Below are 19,806 nucleotides of genomic sequence, written 5' to 3'. Positions count from 1 at the left end.
GTCGTTGTTGTTGTTAACGGTTTTAACGCGGGATTTGTTTAGAAATGTTAGAAATGAATGAACAAATCAACAAACCATCTTGGTCTGTTGCTTTGTAACCAGTGAATAAGTCCTACCGAGTCTCGTTACGTTTAGCCCAGCAACAGACCTAGATGCTGACACCCACGGCCGTCTTAGAATCATGGAATCATAGAATAGCAGAGTTGGAAGGAGCCTACAAGGCCATCGAGTCCCACCCCCGGCTTCCTTGGGTCCTCCTTCCCCCCCTTACCTGGCCTGCAGGGCCGGTCTTTCTTGCACCTTGTGCGGCTGGAGAGCTCAGCGCATGATGTGGGGCAGGGCGCGCACTTCCGGCTCACCAACTCTCCGGGGCAGGTGGAGGCATTGAGGCAATCCTCCCGTTGACACATCTCTGCAGATTGTGGACGAGAGGGGAACGTGTGTGTGTGTGTGTGTGTGTGTGTGCGCCTCTGGTTGTCACCTGGGCTATGCTACCGTGGGCTTTCAAACACCCCCCCCACCCCCCCTTGCAGCACCAGAGAACAGAAGCACCCTGTACTCCAAAGGTGGGCTGCAGGCCTTGGGGCCAAATGTGGCCTGCCTAGGGTCCCACTCTGGCCCCGCCCCCTTCCCCATGCCCTTTCTCTTCCCCCTGAACTATGATCATTCCGTGGCTTCCCAGCTTTTGCACTGTTTCCCTCACTCTAAACAGCTGCAATGCCTCCTCTAAGGCGACTGGCAGAAAGAGACGGAAGCTACAATAGATTGGTAGTTCTGGTCCCACCCCTTTCAACTTTAGCTCCGCCTCCTTTTCCTTCGGCCCCGCCCACCACTGGACCGCGGTTCCCAGGACCTTTTCTGAAATGGATTTCAGCCCTCAGGTAGAATCCGTGGCATGGCAAAGGGCAGAGGCAGCCCCACCGCCCCACTGCCCGCATCTTCCTTGCTCTGGTGCCTGCTGCTGCCCACCACTGACTCACGGATCTCTATGGAGCTTCCCGAAGCGTCCCCCGTCTCCGTGCAGTGGCGGCCCCCGTTCTGGGATGGCTGGCACTCCCGGTGCCGCACCACCACCCCGCGGCAGTCCTGGGTGCAGTTTGACCATGTTGCCCACTCGCTCCACGTGCCGTCCACTGCGGAGAGGAGAGAAACGGAGGCGATGGGGCAGAGCAGCAAAAACGGCCTTGCAAAAGGAATGGGGGAGTCAAGGAAGGCCCAAAGGCGTCACCCCGGGTGGAGTGGCCACGGTGGCCATCACACCTCTCTCCAGGAAGGCACCAGGAGTGGCCCCGTGGCTTGTTGCTGCATGAAAGAGTCCATGCAGCAACAAGGAGGCGACATTCTCACTGAATGGGCAAGGGGAAGCCCAGGCATTACACCACTCTTAGCCACTGGCCCCCTGTGAGCTGGGAGGCAGCCAAGCTGGTTTCTGGCTGGGGAAATGCCTCCTCTTCTCATAGAAACTGTAGTGAGGCTGCTCCTCCAGCCACCAGTGAGCCTGCCTCCAGCACAGAATCGCAGATTCCTAGAATCGTAGAGTTGGAAGGGGCCTCCAAGGCCATCGAGTCCAACCCCCTGCTCCATGCAGGAATCCACCCTCAAGCATCCCTGACGGATGGCTGTCCAGCTGCCTCTTGAAGGCTTCTAGTGTGGGAGAGCCCACCACCTCCCTAGGTCACTGGTCCCATTGTCGTACTGCTCTAACAGTCAGGACGTTTTTCCTGAAGTCCAGCCGGAATCTGGCTTCCTGTCACTTGAGCCCGTTATTCCGGGAGGGGAATGGCCCTGCAGAAGGGGAGGAGGCTGGGTGAATGCTGGACAGCGGCCAATCTGGCTTCCTGTCACTTGAGCCAATTAATCCGTGTCCTGCACTCTGGGAGGATCGAGAAAGGGAAGGACCTCCAAGAAGTGGCAGTTCCCAGTGGGGGGGTGTCTGTCATGAGCATACCTGCTCTGGTGCTACTACTGATGGACTGACTCCCTGTGCTGATTGGTTTAGTTCTGGGGTCTCCAGTGCAATGCGCACAAACACCAAGGCGCTCTCAAGCACCTCCCTCAATGCCCGTGACACCCGCTCCCCCTCCCATAGAATCATCGAATAGCAGAGTTGGAAGGGGCCTACAAGGCCATCGAGTCCAAGCCCCTGATAGCTTTGACTTCTTTGTCATCTTTTTTTAAAAACCTGGCATCTGGGGCAGGCTGCAATGCCAAGTGCCAGGCTCCAGACGCCATCTTGTTTCCCTCAGGAAAATGAAGATGGCAGCTGGCTCTCAGACACGATGTGACGTGTACAGTAAAGAAAGATATAAAAAGTCCCTCCACACCCACATTCCCACTGCCTAGTTGGCAGGGCTGCCATGGGATGGACGGCGTTGCAGGGGTGGGTGGGGCATGAGGGGGCAGGCCTGGTGGCGGGGCGCTGGAGAGGTGACTGCGGGCAACTGACTTGCCTTTTGGCCTCATCAGTTTGCCTTTCTGTGAAATGGGTGTTCTGTTGGAGCAGAAAACCGTGCGTTCAAAAAGTGGTTTCGCATTCTAGGGGACTGACCGACCTCTACCTTGGACTCTGGTCCTTGGGTAAGTTGCTTCTTTTTTTAGCCCCATCAGTTTGCCTTGCTGTGAAATGGGTGCTTTGTGACTGGCAGCCCTTTTGCGATGGGATCCACAACATTTGCTCAACATCCCACATGTATGCACCAATCCCAAAAGTTGGTGTTGGGGACTCTACTCCATCGGCAGGACTAGAAAGCGGAACCAGGATGGGCAGGACCACCTTCTGCCTTGCAGGTGATACGGCTCCCCAAATACTCCCAAAAGCTGGAGACAGGAGCCCTCTTGGAGCACCCCCCCTTGCCCATCCAAAAGCCCCTCTTCTTCCAGGGGGGTGTAGTGCAGGGGGCCCTGCAGCCTCAACCCCCCCGCCCACTCACCTACTGCAGCTGCTCAGGGCCCCGTCGGTCTCACCTGGGCAGGCCACCGAGAAGCACTGCTGGGCCTGGGTCTCCTCCCCGAGGCAGTGGCGCAGCACGTCATGGGCTCGCCGGGTGCAGCTCCTGCGGCGCACCTGCAGCCCCGTCCCGCATGACCGGCTGCAGCCGCTCCAGGGGGCCCAGGGGCTCCAGAGCCCACAGTCCCGCTCGTCCGATGGGAGCCAGCCCGAGGCCTCGGTGCCGTCCGGGCAGTCCGCCAGGCCGTTGCACACCTGTAAGGCAAGCCAAGAGCCGCGTTGGGCCGGGAGCAGTGGCCCCGGGAAGGCAGGATGGAGGGGAGCAGGGGTCTCCGACCTGACTAGGTGGGTGGGCGCATTTGGAATTATGAGGGAGTGTTGTGGGTGCTCTCACAAAATGGCCGCTTCACACCTTGACTATCTCCTTTGGAGTTCTGACTGGAACCTGGAGTGGACTTATGACGCCTCTGACATCAGAACCACCCCCAGCCCCCGCTGCTTCTCCCAAAACCTGGTAAGGAGGCGCTGCTGCCTCTCGGAATATGGACGTGCGCTCGGTGCTCGTGGCCCTTCTCCCAACATCCTGAGCCAACAGGTTCCAGAGACCATCCATTTTCCACTGGGCCACAGCTGGCTGACGCGGTTCTCCTCCTTGCCGCCTGTTGACTTGGGCAGATTGTTCTCAAGGTGTTCCGTTTACTGGAAGAGGGAGCCATTTCCCTCTCTCCGCACTAGGCCTGACCCGATAACATCCGACGGCATCCTTCCATCCCTCGTCTTTTCCTAAGGGGCCGGGGGAAATCACCCCAAACGCCTCCCTCCCCCATTTTTTCAATCATGGAGACGCTCCGTTTCCCAAAATGTCTGAGGGGCCTTTTTGCTGGCCCTTGTCCTGCTCTAGGCCCTGCAGTGCCCAGATGGGAAAGAGAGAGCCAGAAAGAGAGAGATGGGGTGGATGATAGGAGGTGGCAAGTGATGAGGACAGGTGGGAAGAAACCAAAGCACCCCAGAGCTTTTAAGATGGGGAGGAGGAGGAGGGCCTCCAGCAGCCCCCAGCCCCCAACTGCACCTGTTTGAAGGAAATGCAGGTGCCGTCTCCGCAGGAGTACTCCATGCACGGTCCCACGGTCTGGTTCCTGTCGCCTGGAGGGACCACGTGGCTTCCTGAGGGGGCCAGAAGGAGAAGCTGTGAGGCGAGCAGGTCAGCCCCACAACCTGGCCCACCCAGGCCTATTTGGGGGGCACAGGAAGCTCAGGAACTGGCCCTCCTTCTAACCAGCCCCACCCACCACAACAGGCCTCCTTCGGTCAGGTCCGTAGGAATGACTGGTAGCCCCAACCAGGACGAGGGATCCCGCTGTCCACAACCAAGACGAGCAGCCCAGCCCTCGGACCCTCCCGCCCAGGAAAAGGGGGGCCGTTGTCCTGCTTGACGCTCCTCGATTTGATGGTGTCCTCTGATGCGTCAAAGAATGATCAGGAGGGAGAGGAGCAGCGGGCATCGCCCATCACCCGTTATGCAAACCTGTGACCTCTTTCGTCCCTTCCTTTTGGCAATGCGCAAATGGCCACCCTCCCTCGCAGCCATGCGCAAGAATAATCAAAGCTAAGCATGGAGCTGAGCTGCATCCTAAAAGCAGGACAAATCCATCGAGGTACGCACGTGACGGGCCGGAGTGCATTGCTCTAATGCATTTGGGTTTTCCCAAAGCTGGACGCATATTTGGCAGGAACAAAGGTGGCCGGAGATGGGAGAGGAATCCGCCCCGTGATCCAGATAACGAGCAAAGGAGGGAGGATGGGAAAGGCTTAAACCATCCCACCTCAACCAAACCCCTAGAACCGGCCCTCCCCCTCCCCTCCCCTCCCCTCCCCTCCCCTCCCCTCCCCAACCCCCCACACCCCCATTCATCACCCTTTGCCTGCTCCTTTTCAAATTATTCCTCCGGAGGGTCAGAAAATGGGAGCAGAGATTTGCGCCGTGCGGCTTAAAGGCCACAGATGCCCGGCGCAATGCTTTGCCTCCTCCTCAGCCCACAAAGGGAGCAGCAACGGCTATTTTCACGGTCTCCGCAAGACCAGCCTCTGCAGGACAGTTTCTGCTCCTCCAACTTCAGTTCCAACTCGGCAGGTGAGCCCCACTGATTCCTTACCGCAGGCCAGCTCGTCTTCTCCCTGGGAACAGTCCGGGGAGCCGTCGCACACGCGGGAGACGTTGATGCACATGCGGTTGTTGCAGATAAAGAACCCTGGGCAGGGTGGGATCTGAGTGGAGCCTGGCCAGGAAAGAAGAAAGACTCCCTGTGGAACAGGACTGGGGACCATCTGGGCACCCAGGGCTCAGCATCAATGCAGCCCCTTTAGGCGTGGAGGCTGAGGTCATGAGCCCCAAGCCCAGTGCCCAGCAGAAGTTCCTAATGAGGATGAGGCACAGGCTACTTCCTGGGGGGTAAGACAATTGGGGCTTTCTTCAAGGCTTTGCCGGCTAGAAGATCCAGCCCTGCTATTGTCCTCTGGCTCAAAGGAGGAGCCCCTGGCAGAACCTCCATCTTCCCAGGCTCACAGACATTTCAGGCAAGAGGCAGAGCTGACTACACTATCAGTCTTGTCTGCCAATATTTAGTTGGCTTTAGTTCCCTGCTGAGACAACATCCTCCTATTGTCCTAGTAGAAGAGAGTTGCAGCCACCAGGAGCTACCCAAGGCCCTACTTTCTTCCTGCCTTGATCTTGCTACCAGCTTTCCCTGCGGGCCTCAAGGAATCACAGAATGGGACAGTTGACAGTTATTTCCCTCAAGCCCTGGACTCTTGGGGTAATTGTGATGTCTCCCACCCCACCCACAGCCCAGCCTCCTGGGATCTGTAGTCTTGTAAGGAGGCTGAGCATTCTGTACGTGGCTTCCACCTTTAGGATGTTGAATACAGGGAAACGAAGACACTAAGCTAAGTGTGTGATATCGACAGGGCTTCCGGCTGTCCTTCTCCACATCGGAGGGGTGGGAGCCACTCACCACATGTGTCGATGCTCTCGTCCGACTGGTCCTGGCAATGGGGGGCACCATCGCACAGGCGGCTGTAGTGGATGCATTCTCCCCCCAGGGCGCACGGGAACTGGTCCAGGCCGCACGTCCGGTTGCAGTGCACCTCGTCGCTGCCGTCCAGGCAGTCGGCTTCATTGTCACACACCCAGCCCCGTGGCTGGCATTCCCCGCTGTGGCAGTGGAACTCGTAACGACCACAGGGGGGGGCTGCACGGAGGGAAGAAGGTTCACCTTGGCTCATAGAATCATAGAACAGTAGCGTTGGGAGGGGCCTACAAGGCCATCGAGTCCAACCCCCTGCTCAATGCAGGAATCCACCCTAAAGCATCCCTGACAGAGGGTTGTCCAGCTGCCTCTTGAAGGCCTCTAGTGTGGGAGAGCCCACAACCTCCCTAGGTCACTGGTTCCATTGTCATAGAATCATAGAATCATAGAATAGCAGAGTTGGAAGGGGCCTACAAGGCCATCGAGTCCAACCCCCTGCTCAATGCAGGAATCCACCCTAAAGCATCCCTGACAGGTGGTCGTCCAGCTGCCTCTTGAAGGCCTCTAGTGTGGGAGAGCCCACAACCTCCCTAGGTAACTGGTTCCATTGTCGTACTGCTCTAACAGTCAGGAAGTTTTTCCTGATGTCCAGCTGGAATCTGGCTTCCTTTAACTTGAGCCCATTATTCCGTGTCCTGCACTCTGGGAGGATCGAGAAGAGATCCTGGCCCTCCTCTGTGTGACAACCTTTTAAGTATTTGAAGAGTGCTATCATGTCTCCCCTCCATCTTCTCTTCTCCAGGCTAAGCATGCCCAGTTAAACATGTCGTACTGCTCTAACAGTCAGGAAGTTTTTCCTGATGTCCAGCCGGAATCTGGCTTCTGCACACCGCAGATGTTCCCTCCCTCATGTCCCTGGAAGGACTCCCCTCCTTGGACCTTCTGTTCTGTGCAACCTCATCAGCTCTGTGTCCCCCTCCCCTCATTGTCTCTTTCTCCCACTCCTGCCCCCCCTCTGCCTTCTACCTTAGGCCTGGAACTGCCTCCCGTCGTCTGCCCCTTCCCCCACAAACCCTTTTCTCTCCCCAAACTCACTTCTAGTCTCCCCTGGACCACGTGGGTGGTGAGGGGGGCTTCCAGTTTCGTTGGAGCCCTGACTACTACCAGCTATGTCTTTGGGGAGGCATTTCAGCGTTTTAGGATGGGGTGGGGAGACGCTCTAGCCACAGCTCAGAAACCACCAAATGGCTGGCAGTCGAGAGGAAGGGCCGGAGGGCCGGATTGGGACCCCAGGAAGGGTGGATTTGGCTCGCGAGCCTGAGGTTCAACACCCACGCGCCGTAGGGCTGGAACACTGCATAAAGCGCTTGGCCTCACAAGGCCTCTTCCGGTGGACGGCGCTGTGCCCAGCAAGGAAGGAGCTCCGCATTTTTGGTCGCACGGAGTTTCCTTACCCAGGGTCCTGTTGGCAGGCAGCAGGTGAGTCACAGGAAGCCCCGGGGAGGCGGTGGCCACCAGAGGTGTGACCTGAGCCTCCAGGCACTGGGCTGGCTTTTCGTCGGCACCATCAGCACAATCGGGCACGCCGTCACACACCCGCGGGCGGCTCACGCAGGTGCCGTCTGGGCAAGGCAGCTGCCCAGGGGCGCACGTCACTTGCCCTGCAACGAGGTGGAGCATTCAGTGAGGGCCAGCTGGCTGCACTCACTGGGCTGCTGTGAGCGGGGGGGAACCCTCTTTCAGCCCTCCGTACATCAGCCCCCCCTCTAGACCGGGGGTGGGGAGCCCTTTTCATTCCAAGGCACAAATTCTAAAATGGGAAAGAACTCCGGGGCTGCTTTCCATCGGAAGGTAGAAGCAAAAGCAGAGCGGGAGGGGCCCAAAATGTGATTCTTAGCCATTTTAAGCCTCCACAGAAGTAAGAAGGACAAGCCTCATCATGTCTACTCAGAAGTAAGCATGAGCAGCAGGCCTGCTCACAAGTAGGGGAGTAAAAAATAGCCAAAGGCAAGGGCGGAACCAAATAATCTTCTACAATAATATTATTAGTAAAAGTTTTATTAAAGTGCCAGGTGCGTATGCGTTTCGAACGCGGTTGTGTTCTTCCTCAGAACACAACCGCGTTCGAAACGCATATGCACCTGGCACTTTAATAAAACTTTTACTAATAATATTATTGTAGAAGATTACTTGGTTCCGCCCTTGCCTTTGGCTATTTTTTACTCCCCTACGGGGTTTTCCTTGCTTTCGCTACTCACAAGTAAACAGAGCAGGCATCTGTGCACCTACCTGGACAGAGGGCAAACCTCTACAGGACAAGCCTCAGAAGTAAACTGGACTGAATCATTCAACGGCTTCCTCCCCAGGGTTGACCCCCCTCTCCCTGGCAGGGGAACACTCTTATCTCCGACCAGCAGCTGATCAGAGATAAGAGTTTTCCCCAGCTAAGCCTGAGAAAGGGGTCCTTTTTCAGCGCTCAGCTAGGAAAAGCTGTTTGATCAGCTCATCAGATCAGAGCTCTCCCCTACAGGGGAGAGGGGGTGTGGTCTTGGGGAGAAGCTGGCAGGTCAGATGAGGGAACCGCCATGGGCTGCATCTGACCCATTGATCCGAGGTGCCCCATGCTTGCTCTAGACTAAGTAGAAAGAGATAGCCCACTCTGTGTTATTTGGGCCTGTGACCAAATGCACGCCAGCCTCAATCCTAAACAATGTGGCCTTGATGGTCTCACCTGGGCAGAAAGCCTCATCCATTCCAGTGGGGCAGTCCTGCTTGCCGTCACAAACCAGAGCTTGGGAAAGGCACCGGCCGTCAGGACACTGGAAATCCCCGGCGGGGCACACGCAGTTGTGCTCATCGCTGAAGTCCCCGCAGTCGTCATGTCCATCGCAGTGGTGCAGGTACGGCAGACAGTGGCCAAGTGCACATCGGAACTCACTCAAGCCACAGGGCGGCCCACAGCCTGAAACAGGGGTGAAGGAGGACATGCCTGGACATCTCATGCTGCATACATACTGTAACTCTCGGGGACTTTTCTTCCACAGCGAGGCACAATTTGGCTTAATCCAGATGGCCAAAGTGTTCCAGCCATTCATTGTAGGCCTCACAGGTTGCCCTCCCCTCCCTCACAGCTGGTCTAACTCTTTTCAAGTCGTCAATTCATCAAGAGTATCTCTGGACGTGCTTCGTCCGTTTCCCTGCATCCAATGTGGCTACCTGGTCAATTCCCTACAGGACAGCGTGGAGACCTCTCCCCTTCACTGTGCCCTTGGGAATCCCCAGTCACAGTCTTCTCTGCCAAGATGGCACCTTCAAAGGGATCATCCCTTAGAGGAAACTCTCTTTGTCAGTTTGACTTTGCACCCGTATCTCGCTCTCTTTGCAGCTGCTCTCGTTCTCATCCCGGCTTCCCCCTTGGGCCTCGGCCCATTTGGATAGCCTTTCTGTCAACCAGCAAAACCACTATGTCTGTTCACGATTGCTCACCTGATCCGTGCCTCAGTGAGCCTAGAGCAAATGTAGGGCTGCCTGGCAGCCTAGAGGAGAGAGTGATCCCACAGAAAAGGGATCCCATTGTGACCTGCCCTCAGCTTATCCTGGTTGACGGGACATCCAAGATCCCAGAGGCAACACGCAACACCATATTGTCATGTTTCCCAAGACCTCCCGCCATCTTGGGAGACAATAACGAGGCCTGCTAAGTAATCCACAAAGCTTTATTCAAGCAATAAACATCTCTTCCCACCTGAAGGGGAGTCTAATCTCTAGGAACTTTCCCCTAGGCAAAGCTATGCAAACTAAGCGAGACCATTGTCCTTTCAAGAAGAATGGAAAGCCCTTTCCAAAGACGCGTTAACTTCAGAGAGACTAGTTCTGAGGCAGCTTCTGATGGGACACCAGACGGGCTGACTTTCTCTCGCCTTCCTTTAGCTCTGCCTGTTTTAGTCTGTGGCGTGCTCTAGGATCGGCTAACCTCTCCATGCTCTCCCCCTCGGAAGAATATTGGCTTTTCACTGACTGTGTATTGTTTGCCCTCGAGGAGAGAAGCTCTGGAGAGGGTTCACTCCCAGCTGGTGAAGAGCCCGTGAGAGCTCTCTCCCCCACTGGTATAATCTGGCCTGTTTCTGGTGCCGTTTCCTCCACTTCAGAGTCTGATTCTGATTGTTCGCCTGAAACTCCTTCCCCCAACCCAAGGGGAGCAGGGCTAGACAGGACACCTGCATTCCCAGCTCACAGAAAACCACCTGATCCTGCAGGACGGCGAACGCTTGCGGCTCCTCCGCCCTCACGCACTCACCTGCCTCATCCGAGCGATCTGCAAAGCCGCAGTCAAGCTCTCCGTCACAGACATGCTGGCGGGGGATGCAGCGGCCGTTGGCGCAACGGAACTCCTGCAGGGCGCAGGCGGGCAGAGGGCAGTCCTTCTCGTCCGAGCGGTCCAAGCAGTCCGCGGTGCCGTCGCAGCGGTACCCCCAGGGCACGCATTGACCGCTGGCGCACTGGTACTGGTGCGGGGCACAGCTCAAGGCGCAGAACTCGTCCGAGCCGTCCCCACAGTCGTCCTCGTTGTCGCACACCCAGGCACCGGGCACACAGCGCCCGCCCCTGCGGCAGGCGAACTCCCCCTCGGCGCAGCGGGGCGGGGTGGCGCAAGGCTCCAGAGGGGCAGTGCACTGCCACAGGCCTGCCTCACAGGAGCTGTGGGAGGAAGGCGTGTCAGAGGGACATGAACTATGCTCAACATCTAAGGTCCTCCTCCGAGGGAAGCTCGGAGGATGGTAACAAGGGAGAGGGCCTTCTCAGTGGTGGCCCCCCAATTATGGAATGATCTCCTCGATGAGGCTTGCCGTGCCAGGTCAAGACTTTTCTCTTCTCCCAGGCAGTTTACAACATCTGCTGAGTTTTTAACTGACCCCAGAATAGTTGTTTTAAATGGACATTGTTGTTTTTATACTTCTGATGGTTTTAAATTTGTGTATATTTGTTTTTAATGTTTACTGTTTTTAACCTTTGTAAACCGCCCAGAGAGCTTCGGCTATGGGTGGATATATAAATGTAATAAATAAATAAATAAAGGCGGTCCCCTGACACGACACCCCCCCTCCTCCCTCCCAATCCCCTTTCCTTTTGTGTCATGTCTTTTAGATTGTAAGCCTGTGGGCAGGGACTGTCAAGAAATACTTTTGTAAGCTGCCGTGAGGGCCTTTTTTGGCTGAATGGCGGCATAAAAATCCTTAAATAAATAAATAAAAATAAATATGGGCTGGGCCCGGGAACAGGGGCAGGAATGTCATCCCAAGCCCCAGTCTGCCTGTCTGTGAAGCCTCCGACACGTTCCTGCAGGTACCTTTGCACCGGTCCCCAGGTTTCAGGCCCTTCTTCATTTTCTACTCTCTCAGCCTTCACCAAAGAATCCCACATAAGGGGATCCTGCCAAGGAACACACACACCCCCACACCCCCACTAAAAGATTCCCTGCACTAGAGAATATTCCAGCCAGGACTGTGTGTGCAGGTCACACATTTATGTCAGCTCCAAGGGCAAGGAAAGTGGGCCGTCCCCACACATGCTCAGCAGTGGGAGGTGTGGGTGGGTGGGTGTGCTAGGCACTGGAAAAACTTCCTGACTGTTAGAGCAGTACGACAATGGAATCAGTTACCTAGGGAGGTGGTGGGCTCTCCCACACTAGAGGCCTTCAAGAGGCAGCTGGACAACCATCTGTCAGGGATGCTTTAGGGTGGATTCCTGCATTGAGCAGGGGGTTGGACTCAATGGCCTCATAGGCCCCTTCCAACTCTGCTATTCTATGACTCTATGACTCCCCCCAGTGTAAGGGCCGGCCCTACTCAGCCTGCTGGGACCTACCAGTTCCTGCACTCCTGCATCACCAGGGCACCCAGAGGGAACAAGGTGCCCTCCCAATAGCAGGGGCACTCGGCGGGGTCGATGCAGCGGCCACCTGGGTGGGGACAAAAGGGAGGCGAGAGGAGGGTGGCTTGACACGTGCAGGCGTTGCGCACCCTGAGCCACAGCGGAGTGCATTGTCGTCGTCGTCGCCCCCCACCCTGAATGGTTTTGCAGATGAGCAAACGAACTGCGGACTTTCCCCCGATTTCTGGCTCGTTCCTCTCCTGCCCATTTTGCCAGCCTCCAGAGCACCTTCGTTTTCAGGACAGACAGCAGTGCGAACATGCCAGGAAGAAGCCACAGTTCTGGGTTCAGGCATCACAACAAGCCACGGTTCAGACGAGCTGGCCGTTGCAAGCCAACGACAAACCATGGCTACTGTTTATGTCTTATAGCTGTTTAACAAACTTTGGGTCGTTTGCAGGGATAGATTTGGATACCCCGATAAGCCAGATCATGGCTTAGTGTTACGTGGAAACCTTATTTTTCCTTGTGGAGCAAAACGCCACGGATGTTGCCCTCAGGCCTTCCCCCAGCCAGGTTTTAATACGTGCCCCACGCCACTCTTCGCTTAGCCCTTCCCAGAACTGGCCGCCCTGCCAGGGGCCCCTTTGCGACCGGCCGCTGTCCTCCTCCGCCCAGAGACGGCCCCGGGCCCTTCCTCCCTGATCCTCCCCTCCAGGCGGCCGCTGCCCTCCAGGCTGCCCCGGGGCCTCACCATGCAGCACTTTCCCCTCTGGGCAGAAGCAGCCCTCCACACAGGAGACGCTGTCGCAGTGGTCAGCAGGCTCCAGGCCAAAGTTCTTGCAGGTCTGAGGGCAGGCGGGGCCGCAGGGGTCGTACTCCAGACCGTAGTCACACTGCATGGCTGAGCAGGCAGAGAGATGGGGGAAAGAGGTTATGGGGAGGCAGAGGGGCAGGCCAGGATACAGCGGGTGGGCTGACCCTTGGCGTCTGGGGGAGCCGTAGCAGCGCTAGGAACAAATGCTCTCCGAAAGGGCCAGTGAGAGCCCAGGTAGCCCTCCTGAGGAATCCCACAAAGGGGACGATAGACTCCGCTCGCCCGGTCATGACCCAGGGGTGTTGAACTTTAGGCCTCTGGGCCCAAATCCGGCCAATCCTGAGAGCAGCGAGGCTTCTGGGAAAGGGAGCCCCCCCTCCCCAAAGACCGCCGCAGAGGAATGCCGCTTCTGTCCCAGCTCCTTCGCCTCCTGCGGTCACCACAAGTCCCCCCCACAAGAGTAGCGCACGGCTTACGGCACAGATCCTGGCTCCTCCAGCGCACGAACACCCCGCGTTGGTTGCACTCCTCGGCATAGGTGGCGATGGCCGTGCACAGGCACTCGCAGTCTCCTCCAGAGTCGCACCTGCGCACGCATTGAGAGAAGGGGGGGGCAAAAGCAGCATCAGCATAACGGTGGGGGGGGGAGGTGGGGAGGGTTAGGGAGAACGGGAAAACCTGGGGGGAACCCTGAAAAAATTGGGGAAAACACATTCTCTTCCAATGTTTCCCAAAACTTCTGGGGGAAAGTTTCAGCTGAGGCAGCGTTTTAATACTTCTGTGTGACAAACTGAACCCAAATCCTTTTTCTGCGCAGCTATTAAAGCCGCCTTCCCCAACCTGGTGCCCTCCAGACGTGCTAGATTAACACCCCGCTCCTTCCCAGCCAGGTTGGTTTTTGGTGGGAGTTGTACCCCAACGCATATGGAGGCCAGGAAAGGCTCTATTAAAGGCACAAGAGCCCCTTGCCTCCTTTACATGCGCTTGCGAGATCCCCTCCCAGGTTGGCCTGGCCCGCTCCCCAGACAGACACCTACCCACAGGCGTCGAAGACACACCACTCGTAGAACTGCTGGCACGCCAGTTCTTGGTGGCAGGGGGCAAAGAGGTCCTGCAGGAGGATCCCACAGCGCTTCCGAGCCCACGTCACACGGTGGGAGTTCACCTGGAGGGGGGGGGCAAGGAGAGGGAATGTAAGAAGGGCCCTGAGGCTGGATCAGACCGAGGGTCCGTCCAGTCCAGCACTCTGCTCACCCAGTCGCCGACCAGCCATCAGCCAGGGACCCACAAGCAGAACATAAGTGGCACGGCACCCTCCCACCCATGCTCCCCAGCAACTGGTGTACACAGGCATACTGGCACTGATACTGGAGGTAACATATCACTGACAGGACTAGTAGCCATCAATAGCCTTCTTTTTCTTCATTGTCCAACCCCCTTCTAAAGCTATCCAAGTTGGTGGCCATCACTACATCTTCTGGTAGCGGATTCCATAGTTTAACTATGCCCTAGTTAGGCCTCATCTAGAGTATTGCGTCCAGTTCTGGGCTCCACAATTCAAGAAGGATGCAGACAAGCTGGAGCGTGTTCAGAAGAGGGCAACCAGGATGATCAGGGGTCCGGAAACAAAGCCCTATGAAGAGAGACTGAAAGAACTGGGCATCTTTACCCTGGAGAAGAGAAGATTGAGGGGGAGACATGATAGCACTCTTCAAATACTTAAAAGGTTGTCACACAGAGGAGGGCCAGGATCTCTTCTTGATCCTCCCAGAGTGCAGGACACAGAATAACGGGCTCAAGTTAAAGGAAGCCAGAGTCCAGCTGGACATCAGGAAAAACGTCCTGACTGTTAGAGCAGTGCGACAATGGAATCAGTTCCCTAGGGAGGTCGTGGGCTCTCCCACCCTAGAGTCATTCAAGAGGCAGCTGGACAACCATCTGTCAGGGATGCTTTAGGGTGGATTCCTGCATTGAGCAGGGGGTTGGACTCGATGGCCTTGTAGGCCCCTTCCAGCTCTGCTATTCTATGATTCTATGATTCTGTAAGAAATACTTGCTTTTATCTGTCCTGAACCTTCCTCCAATGACCCCACTGGGCTCTAGTATTATGGGAGAGGGAGAAAAATGTCTCCCTATGCGTTATTTTGCACCCCTCTATCATGTCTCCCCTTACCCTTCTTTCCCCCCCACCCAAGCTAAACAATCCCAGCTGTTGTAGTCTTCCCTCATAGAGGAGTTGATAATTTTCTGCACTTTTGCCAGCTCTACAACATCCTTTTCGAGATGTGGAGACTAGAACTGCACACAATATTCCAAGAGTGGTCCAAGGTTTTTATAAGGGGAGCATGTCTGAGACGGCAGTGAGGGCAGGCCGCTTTTGTCCGCCTCCCTGATCCCCAGAATTACACGTGCCTGGGACACCTGGTATGGTATGGTGGCAGTTCCCTCCACGTGACCATGGACGGCACTGCATGCACAGAAACGGAGACATCCGGGGCAGCGGCGTGGGGCTTACCGTGCACGGATGCTCGAAGTCCTCGCTACTGACTTCAGGGCACAGCAGGCTGACCCGCCAGGAGTTTCCAAAGAGATCAGCGGTGGGCTCCACGATGCCTTGCCGGCTGGCAAAATCGTTCTCCGTGTCCCCGTCAAAGTTCCCACAAAGTCCTGACACGCGGCTGTGGTACATGGGGTCCAATTTGACATAGACCCGTGTGCCTGTAGGAGACGCCGACGGTACAAGGAGCTCAGTCACGGCCTTCCCGCCAAAGGAGGATGCAGCATTCCACGTAATTTTTGAACCACTTTGCAGCTGACTATGCATGGCTCTGTGCTCCCGTTCTTGTTATAACATTTTTTTAAGTATATTTCTTATTTGAAATCTTATGACGAAGGTGAAAGAAGGAAGTGCAAAAGCTGGGTTGCAGTTAAACCTCAAAAAAACCAAGATGATGGCAACCAGCTTGATTGATAACTGGCAAATAGAGGGAGAAAACGTGGAGGCAGTGACAGGCTTTGTATTTCTGGGCGCAAAGATTACTGCAGACGCTGACTGCAGCCAGGAAATCAGAAGACGTTTACTTCTTGGGAGGAGAGCAATGACAAATCTCGATAAAATAGTTAAGAGCAGAGACACCACACTGACAACAAAGGTCCGCCTAGTTAAAGCAATGGTATTCCCCGTAGTAACCTATGGCTGCGAGAGCTGGACCATAAGGAAAGCTGAGCGAAGGAAGATAGATGCTTTTGAACTGTGGTGTTGGAGGAAAATTCTGAGAGTGCCTTGGACTGCAAGAAGATCAAACCAGTCCATACTCCAGGAAATAAAGCCAGACTGCTCACTTGAGGGACTGATACTAGAGGCAAAACTGAAATACTTTGGCCACATAATGAGAAGACAGGAGACCCTGGAGATGTTGATGCTAGGGAAAGTGGAAGGCAAAAGGAAGAGGGGCCGACCAAGGGTAAGATGGATGGATGATATTCTGGAGGTGACAGACTTGACCTTGGGGGAGCTAGGGGTGGCAACGGCCGACAGAAGGCTCTGGCGTGGGCTGTTCCATGAAGTCACGAAGAGTCGGAAGCGACTGAACGAATAAACAACATATATATTTTTAGATGGTATATTATATGTATTTTCTGTGCACACCACTTAGAGATCTTAGGCTATTAAATGTTAGTTAATAAATAAATAAACCTTCAACCTGCTTTTTGACCCTTTAATAATTATCCTTTTCCCCCGAGGTGCCTTGCAAGAATTTAATTTAAGGAAACAGTGGATGAAACAATGCAAAAGCAATATTCAGAATGAAAACGGCAGCAAGCGTAAGACAGTTTGCCTCTAACACTGCTACAAGGGTGAAAGTGAAAGTTGCTGGGTTCAGTTTGGGCTCCCGGGAATCTCAAGGATTCAGGATCACCGACAGTCAGGAGCAGCTCAGGTTAGACGAGGCCACGTGCCTCCACGGGAGCCAGCATGGATCAGGACCAGGAGGAAGACAGGTAGGCAGGGGTGAAAAATCTGCTCCATCACGTATTTTTATGATTTTGCCCAAATCCTGCCCCCTGAGCCTTTCAGCAAGCCAAGACTGAAATTTGCATTTTCGCAAGCTTTGCGACGCGGCGTTCCTTAGGGAAAATGTGCACGTAAACTGCATTCATTACGGAAAAGTGTGTGCAACACTATGCACAATATACACATTTGAAAAAAGTGCACACAGAACAGCGTTTCAGCAGCGAAAAAAACTTGGGGGAAATTCCATGCATTTAAAAACATGCACAAAAATGCCTAAATGAACGTGTACTTTAGGGGGGGAAGTGCATTAAAAGAAGTTTGAATTTCCATACCTAATTTTTGGTTTTGGGAAGTTCACAAGCTCTAGTGGAAGCAGGATGGAATAATCCTGGCCTCTAAAAATCTGACGTCTCAGCAAGTCGAAGACGGACTGGTCCGACCGACCCTCGAGACAGAGGGAACCCTGCCCTGACACTGGGCTACAGGAACTTGGAGAACTGGCAGAATGTGGGGGTCTAACATGTCTTCGTTGGACTCCTCTGCGGACTCTGGGCTCTGTTCACCCCACAGCCAAGACGGGGCTCAGTGTTCACAACTTGCTGGATGGGGATTCCATGGAGCAGATGCCACTTAAGGCAGGCATGTGACGACCAGACGGCACCCAGGGGACGGCTGTCCGTCAGGTTAAGCCAGAGAGAGAGAGACAGAGAGAGAGGGGGGGGGTGCCTTGCCAAGTCTCACCTCCATCCCAGAGCACCGTCAGCCCCATCTGAGAGATGAGGGCCAGGAAGAGCCCGGCTCTTTCGAGGGTCAGGCCGTTCCCGCTATACGTCTTCGGGGGACGCACCGAGACCCCGTTCACGGTCACGTCCTTCCCTGGTGGGGGCAGAGAGAGGCGGCATCAGGAGGGTGGCCCAAAACTGCAGGGGGAGAGTGGGGTTGGGGGCGGGGGGACGGCTCCCTTCTGCCCCCAAAGGCTCCCAGTACCTCGGAGCAGGTGGACCACGGTGCCGCCGAGGAGCACCACGACGGACTTGGTGCAGGTGGTGCCGCTGGTGCCGCAGGGCACGTTCTCAGCCGTGACGGAGAAAGCGCCGCTGCTCTCGCGGGCCAGGACGTACTCGCAGTCCCCCAGGAAGGTGTAGGCCCGGCCGTCAAAGGTGAGGTAGTGGGGATCCCCGGTGGCTACACACGTCCCGGCGCAGCGGTGGCGGCTGCACTCCCAGCGCCGGCTTCGGCAAAGGCTGCGGGGAGGCAGGCGGAGGTCAGGGCCGGCTCCGGGTTTTGGAGGGCAGGACGCCCTCCGTGGGGGCCCTCCCTCAGCGAGGAGACCTTCTCGCCACCCCTGTCCCTGACTGCGGCTGCTCCTCGCTGCCCCTCCTTGCTTGCTTGGCAGGCAGAGAGCCAGGAGGCCGCGGCCTCTCCTGCATCTCCTTTTCGCACCGCCACTGTCTGGGCCACAGCGAGACGCAGGTGAAGAAGCAGGTTGCCATGAGGAGGAGGAGGAGGAGGAGCAACTCTTGTCAGAGGGGACCCGCTGGGGCCCTTGGCAGGTGCCCACCCTGACAGAGGGACCACGAGACACGCTGGTGCTGGACACACCAGACTGACCGGGGGGTCCAGCGTGTGTCCGCAGCCCTCTGGCGGGGAGCCCCGGGCAAAGGTGTCCTTACCAGGTGTTGCAGTCCTTGGCGATGGTGTCGTTGGGCTGGTAGAGCCGGCCGTTGTGGTGGCAGGGGCACTCCTCCGGGGGGACACAGCGCTCATCCTGCAGGGGAAGAAAGTGGCGGCAGGACCGTGAGAATGCACACACCCCATCGCTCCGCTAGGAAGGAGGTGGCCGGGGAGGGGAGGCAGGGCAGGGGCCTCTTCCAAGCGGCGGCTGACGCCAGGGCACCTGCCTGCGAGAACGGGCTGCGGGCGCTCAGGGATCGGGAGAAGGAAGGCGGCTGCAAGGATGGAGGACGTTTGCAGGCCTGGTCCGGGCTCTGCCTTTGGCAGCTGGGAGGAGAAGCCACCCAGGAGCTCTGCAATTGTCGGGACCCTTTGACAGGCGGCGTCTCCCCCTGCCTTCTCCCTCCAGCTTCCACAGCAGGGGTGCAGAACCTCTTTCAGCCCGAGGGCCGGATTCAATTCCGGAGAAGCTCTCGGGGGCTGCGTTCCAGCAGTGGGCCAAAGGCAAAAGAGGGTGGGGGCTACGGACAAAGGGGCAGGGGGCAAAATGGCAGCACGTTTGAGCGTGGAACGCTAACTGGCAGTAACTAAACTTTAAGGGTGGGGTTTCAATCTCTTTGGGGGAGGGAACTGTACAAAACTGAAGAAACCACCAAACAATGGGTGCTCAGAGGGAAGGGAGCGTGGTTATCTGGGGAACCCTGGAGGGCCGGATTGGGACCTCAGGTGGTCAGGATTTGGCCCACGGGCCTTCTGCATCCCTGTTCTACAAGGAGAAAGCTCCACATGGCAGGGGAAGCCAGGAGCCCCATGTAAGGGGTCCCAATGCCACCACCTTCTGCAGCTGGGAAATTCCCCTACCTTTGAGACAGCCGGGCAGCTCACCCTGGCATCTCCAAAGAGGTGGGGACCTCCCCTAACCCTTTTTAGGAAGCCTTGCTCTGTCAAGGAGCCCTCCTGCTCTCTACGGACTTTAGCGGATGCCCGGCTGATTCCATGAATCGGATATATGAAATTGAACGCAGGACAAAGCAAGCAAGGCCTTCTCTGTGGTGACCCCAGTAAGATGGAACTCCTTCTCAAAGGAGTTCTTGTCAGACCAAGGTCTGACAAGACAGGTTCTCTGGAAAAGTTCAATTATATATGCAGATCGTTTTGCTATGGATTGCCCCCGGCAGGGTTTGGTTTATCATTGCACTTTTACTAATTTGTTGCAAGCTGCCTTAATTATAAGCACAAAGATGGCATAGAAAGGATGACGCAGTGAGAGGGGGGCTGATGGAGATTTGGGCCACAGCTTCAGGAAACCTCACCTTATGACCAAGACCGGAGAGTGAGAAAGCACCGGGGAAGGAGGGGAGCGGACAGCTGGAGGATCAAGGCCCCTCTCCTTCCCCTGGGGTAGACAGACGCTGACTTCCAATGCCCACCAACTCACAGGAAGCTGAAGCGTTCA

At 56.1% G+C, this 19,806-nt stretch overlaps 1 protein-coding gene across 1 annotated transcript in view; it reads right to left on the bottom strand.

The window, feature by feature from the left end:
• LOC134413389 (SCO-spondin-like) overlaps positions 1–19,806 on the bottom strand; it is a 138,493-nt gene that overhangs the window by 93,360 nt on the left and 25,327 nt on the right. Inside the window, exons 21-37 of the mRNA XM_063147571.1 lie at positions 18,350–18,444; positions 17,664–17,920; positions 17,418–17,552; positions 15,177–15,379; positions 13,699–13,826; positions 13,138–13,247; positions 12,599–12,748; positions 11,839–11,932; positions 10,271–10,671; positions 8,705–8,935; positions 7,428–7,634; positions 5,959–6,195; positions 5,101–5,223; positions 4,017–4,111; positions 2,965–3,202; positions 981–1,133; positions 272–412 (exon numbers count right to left, since the gene is read on the bottom strand). Of these exons, the coding sequence (XP_063003641.1) occupies positions 272–412; positions 981–1,133; positions 2,965–3,202; positions 4,017–4,111; positions 5,101–5,223; positions 5,959–6,195; positions 7,428–7,634; positions 8,705–8,935; positions 10,271–10,671; positions 11,839–11,932; positions 12,599–12,748; positions 13,138–13,247; positions 13,699–13,826; positions 15,177–15,379; positions 17,418–17,552; positions 17,664–17,920; positions 18,350–18,444 (2,998 nt within the window). The remainder of the gene's footprint in view (positions 1–271; positions 413–980; positions 1,134–2,964; positions 3,203–4,016; positions 4,112–5,100; positions 5,224–5,958; positions 6,196–7,427; positions 7,635–8,704; positions 8,936–10,270; positions 10,672–11,838; positions 11,933–12,598; positions 12,749–13,137; positions 13,248–13,698; positions 13,827–15,176; positions 15,380–17,417; positions 17,553–17,663; positions 17,921–18,349; positions 18,445–19,806) is intronic.

Source organism: Elgaria multicarinata, chromosome 1, assembly GCF_023053635.1.
Source record: "Elgaria multicarinata webbii isolate HBS135686 ecotype San Diego chromosome 1, rElgMul1.1.pri, whole genome shotgun sequence".
Taxonomy (NCBI): Eukaryota; Metazoa; Chordata; class Lepidosauria; order Squamata; family Anguidae; genus Elgaria; species Elgaria multicarinata.
This window is presented reverse-complemented; position numbering and strand designations above follow the sequence as displayed.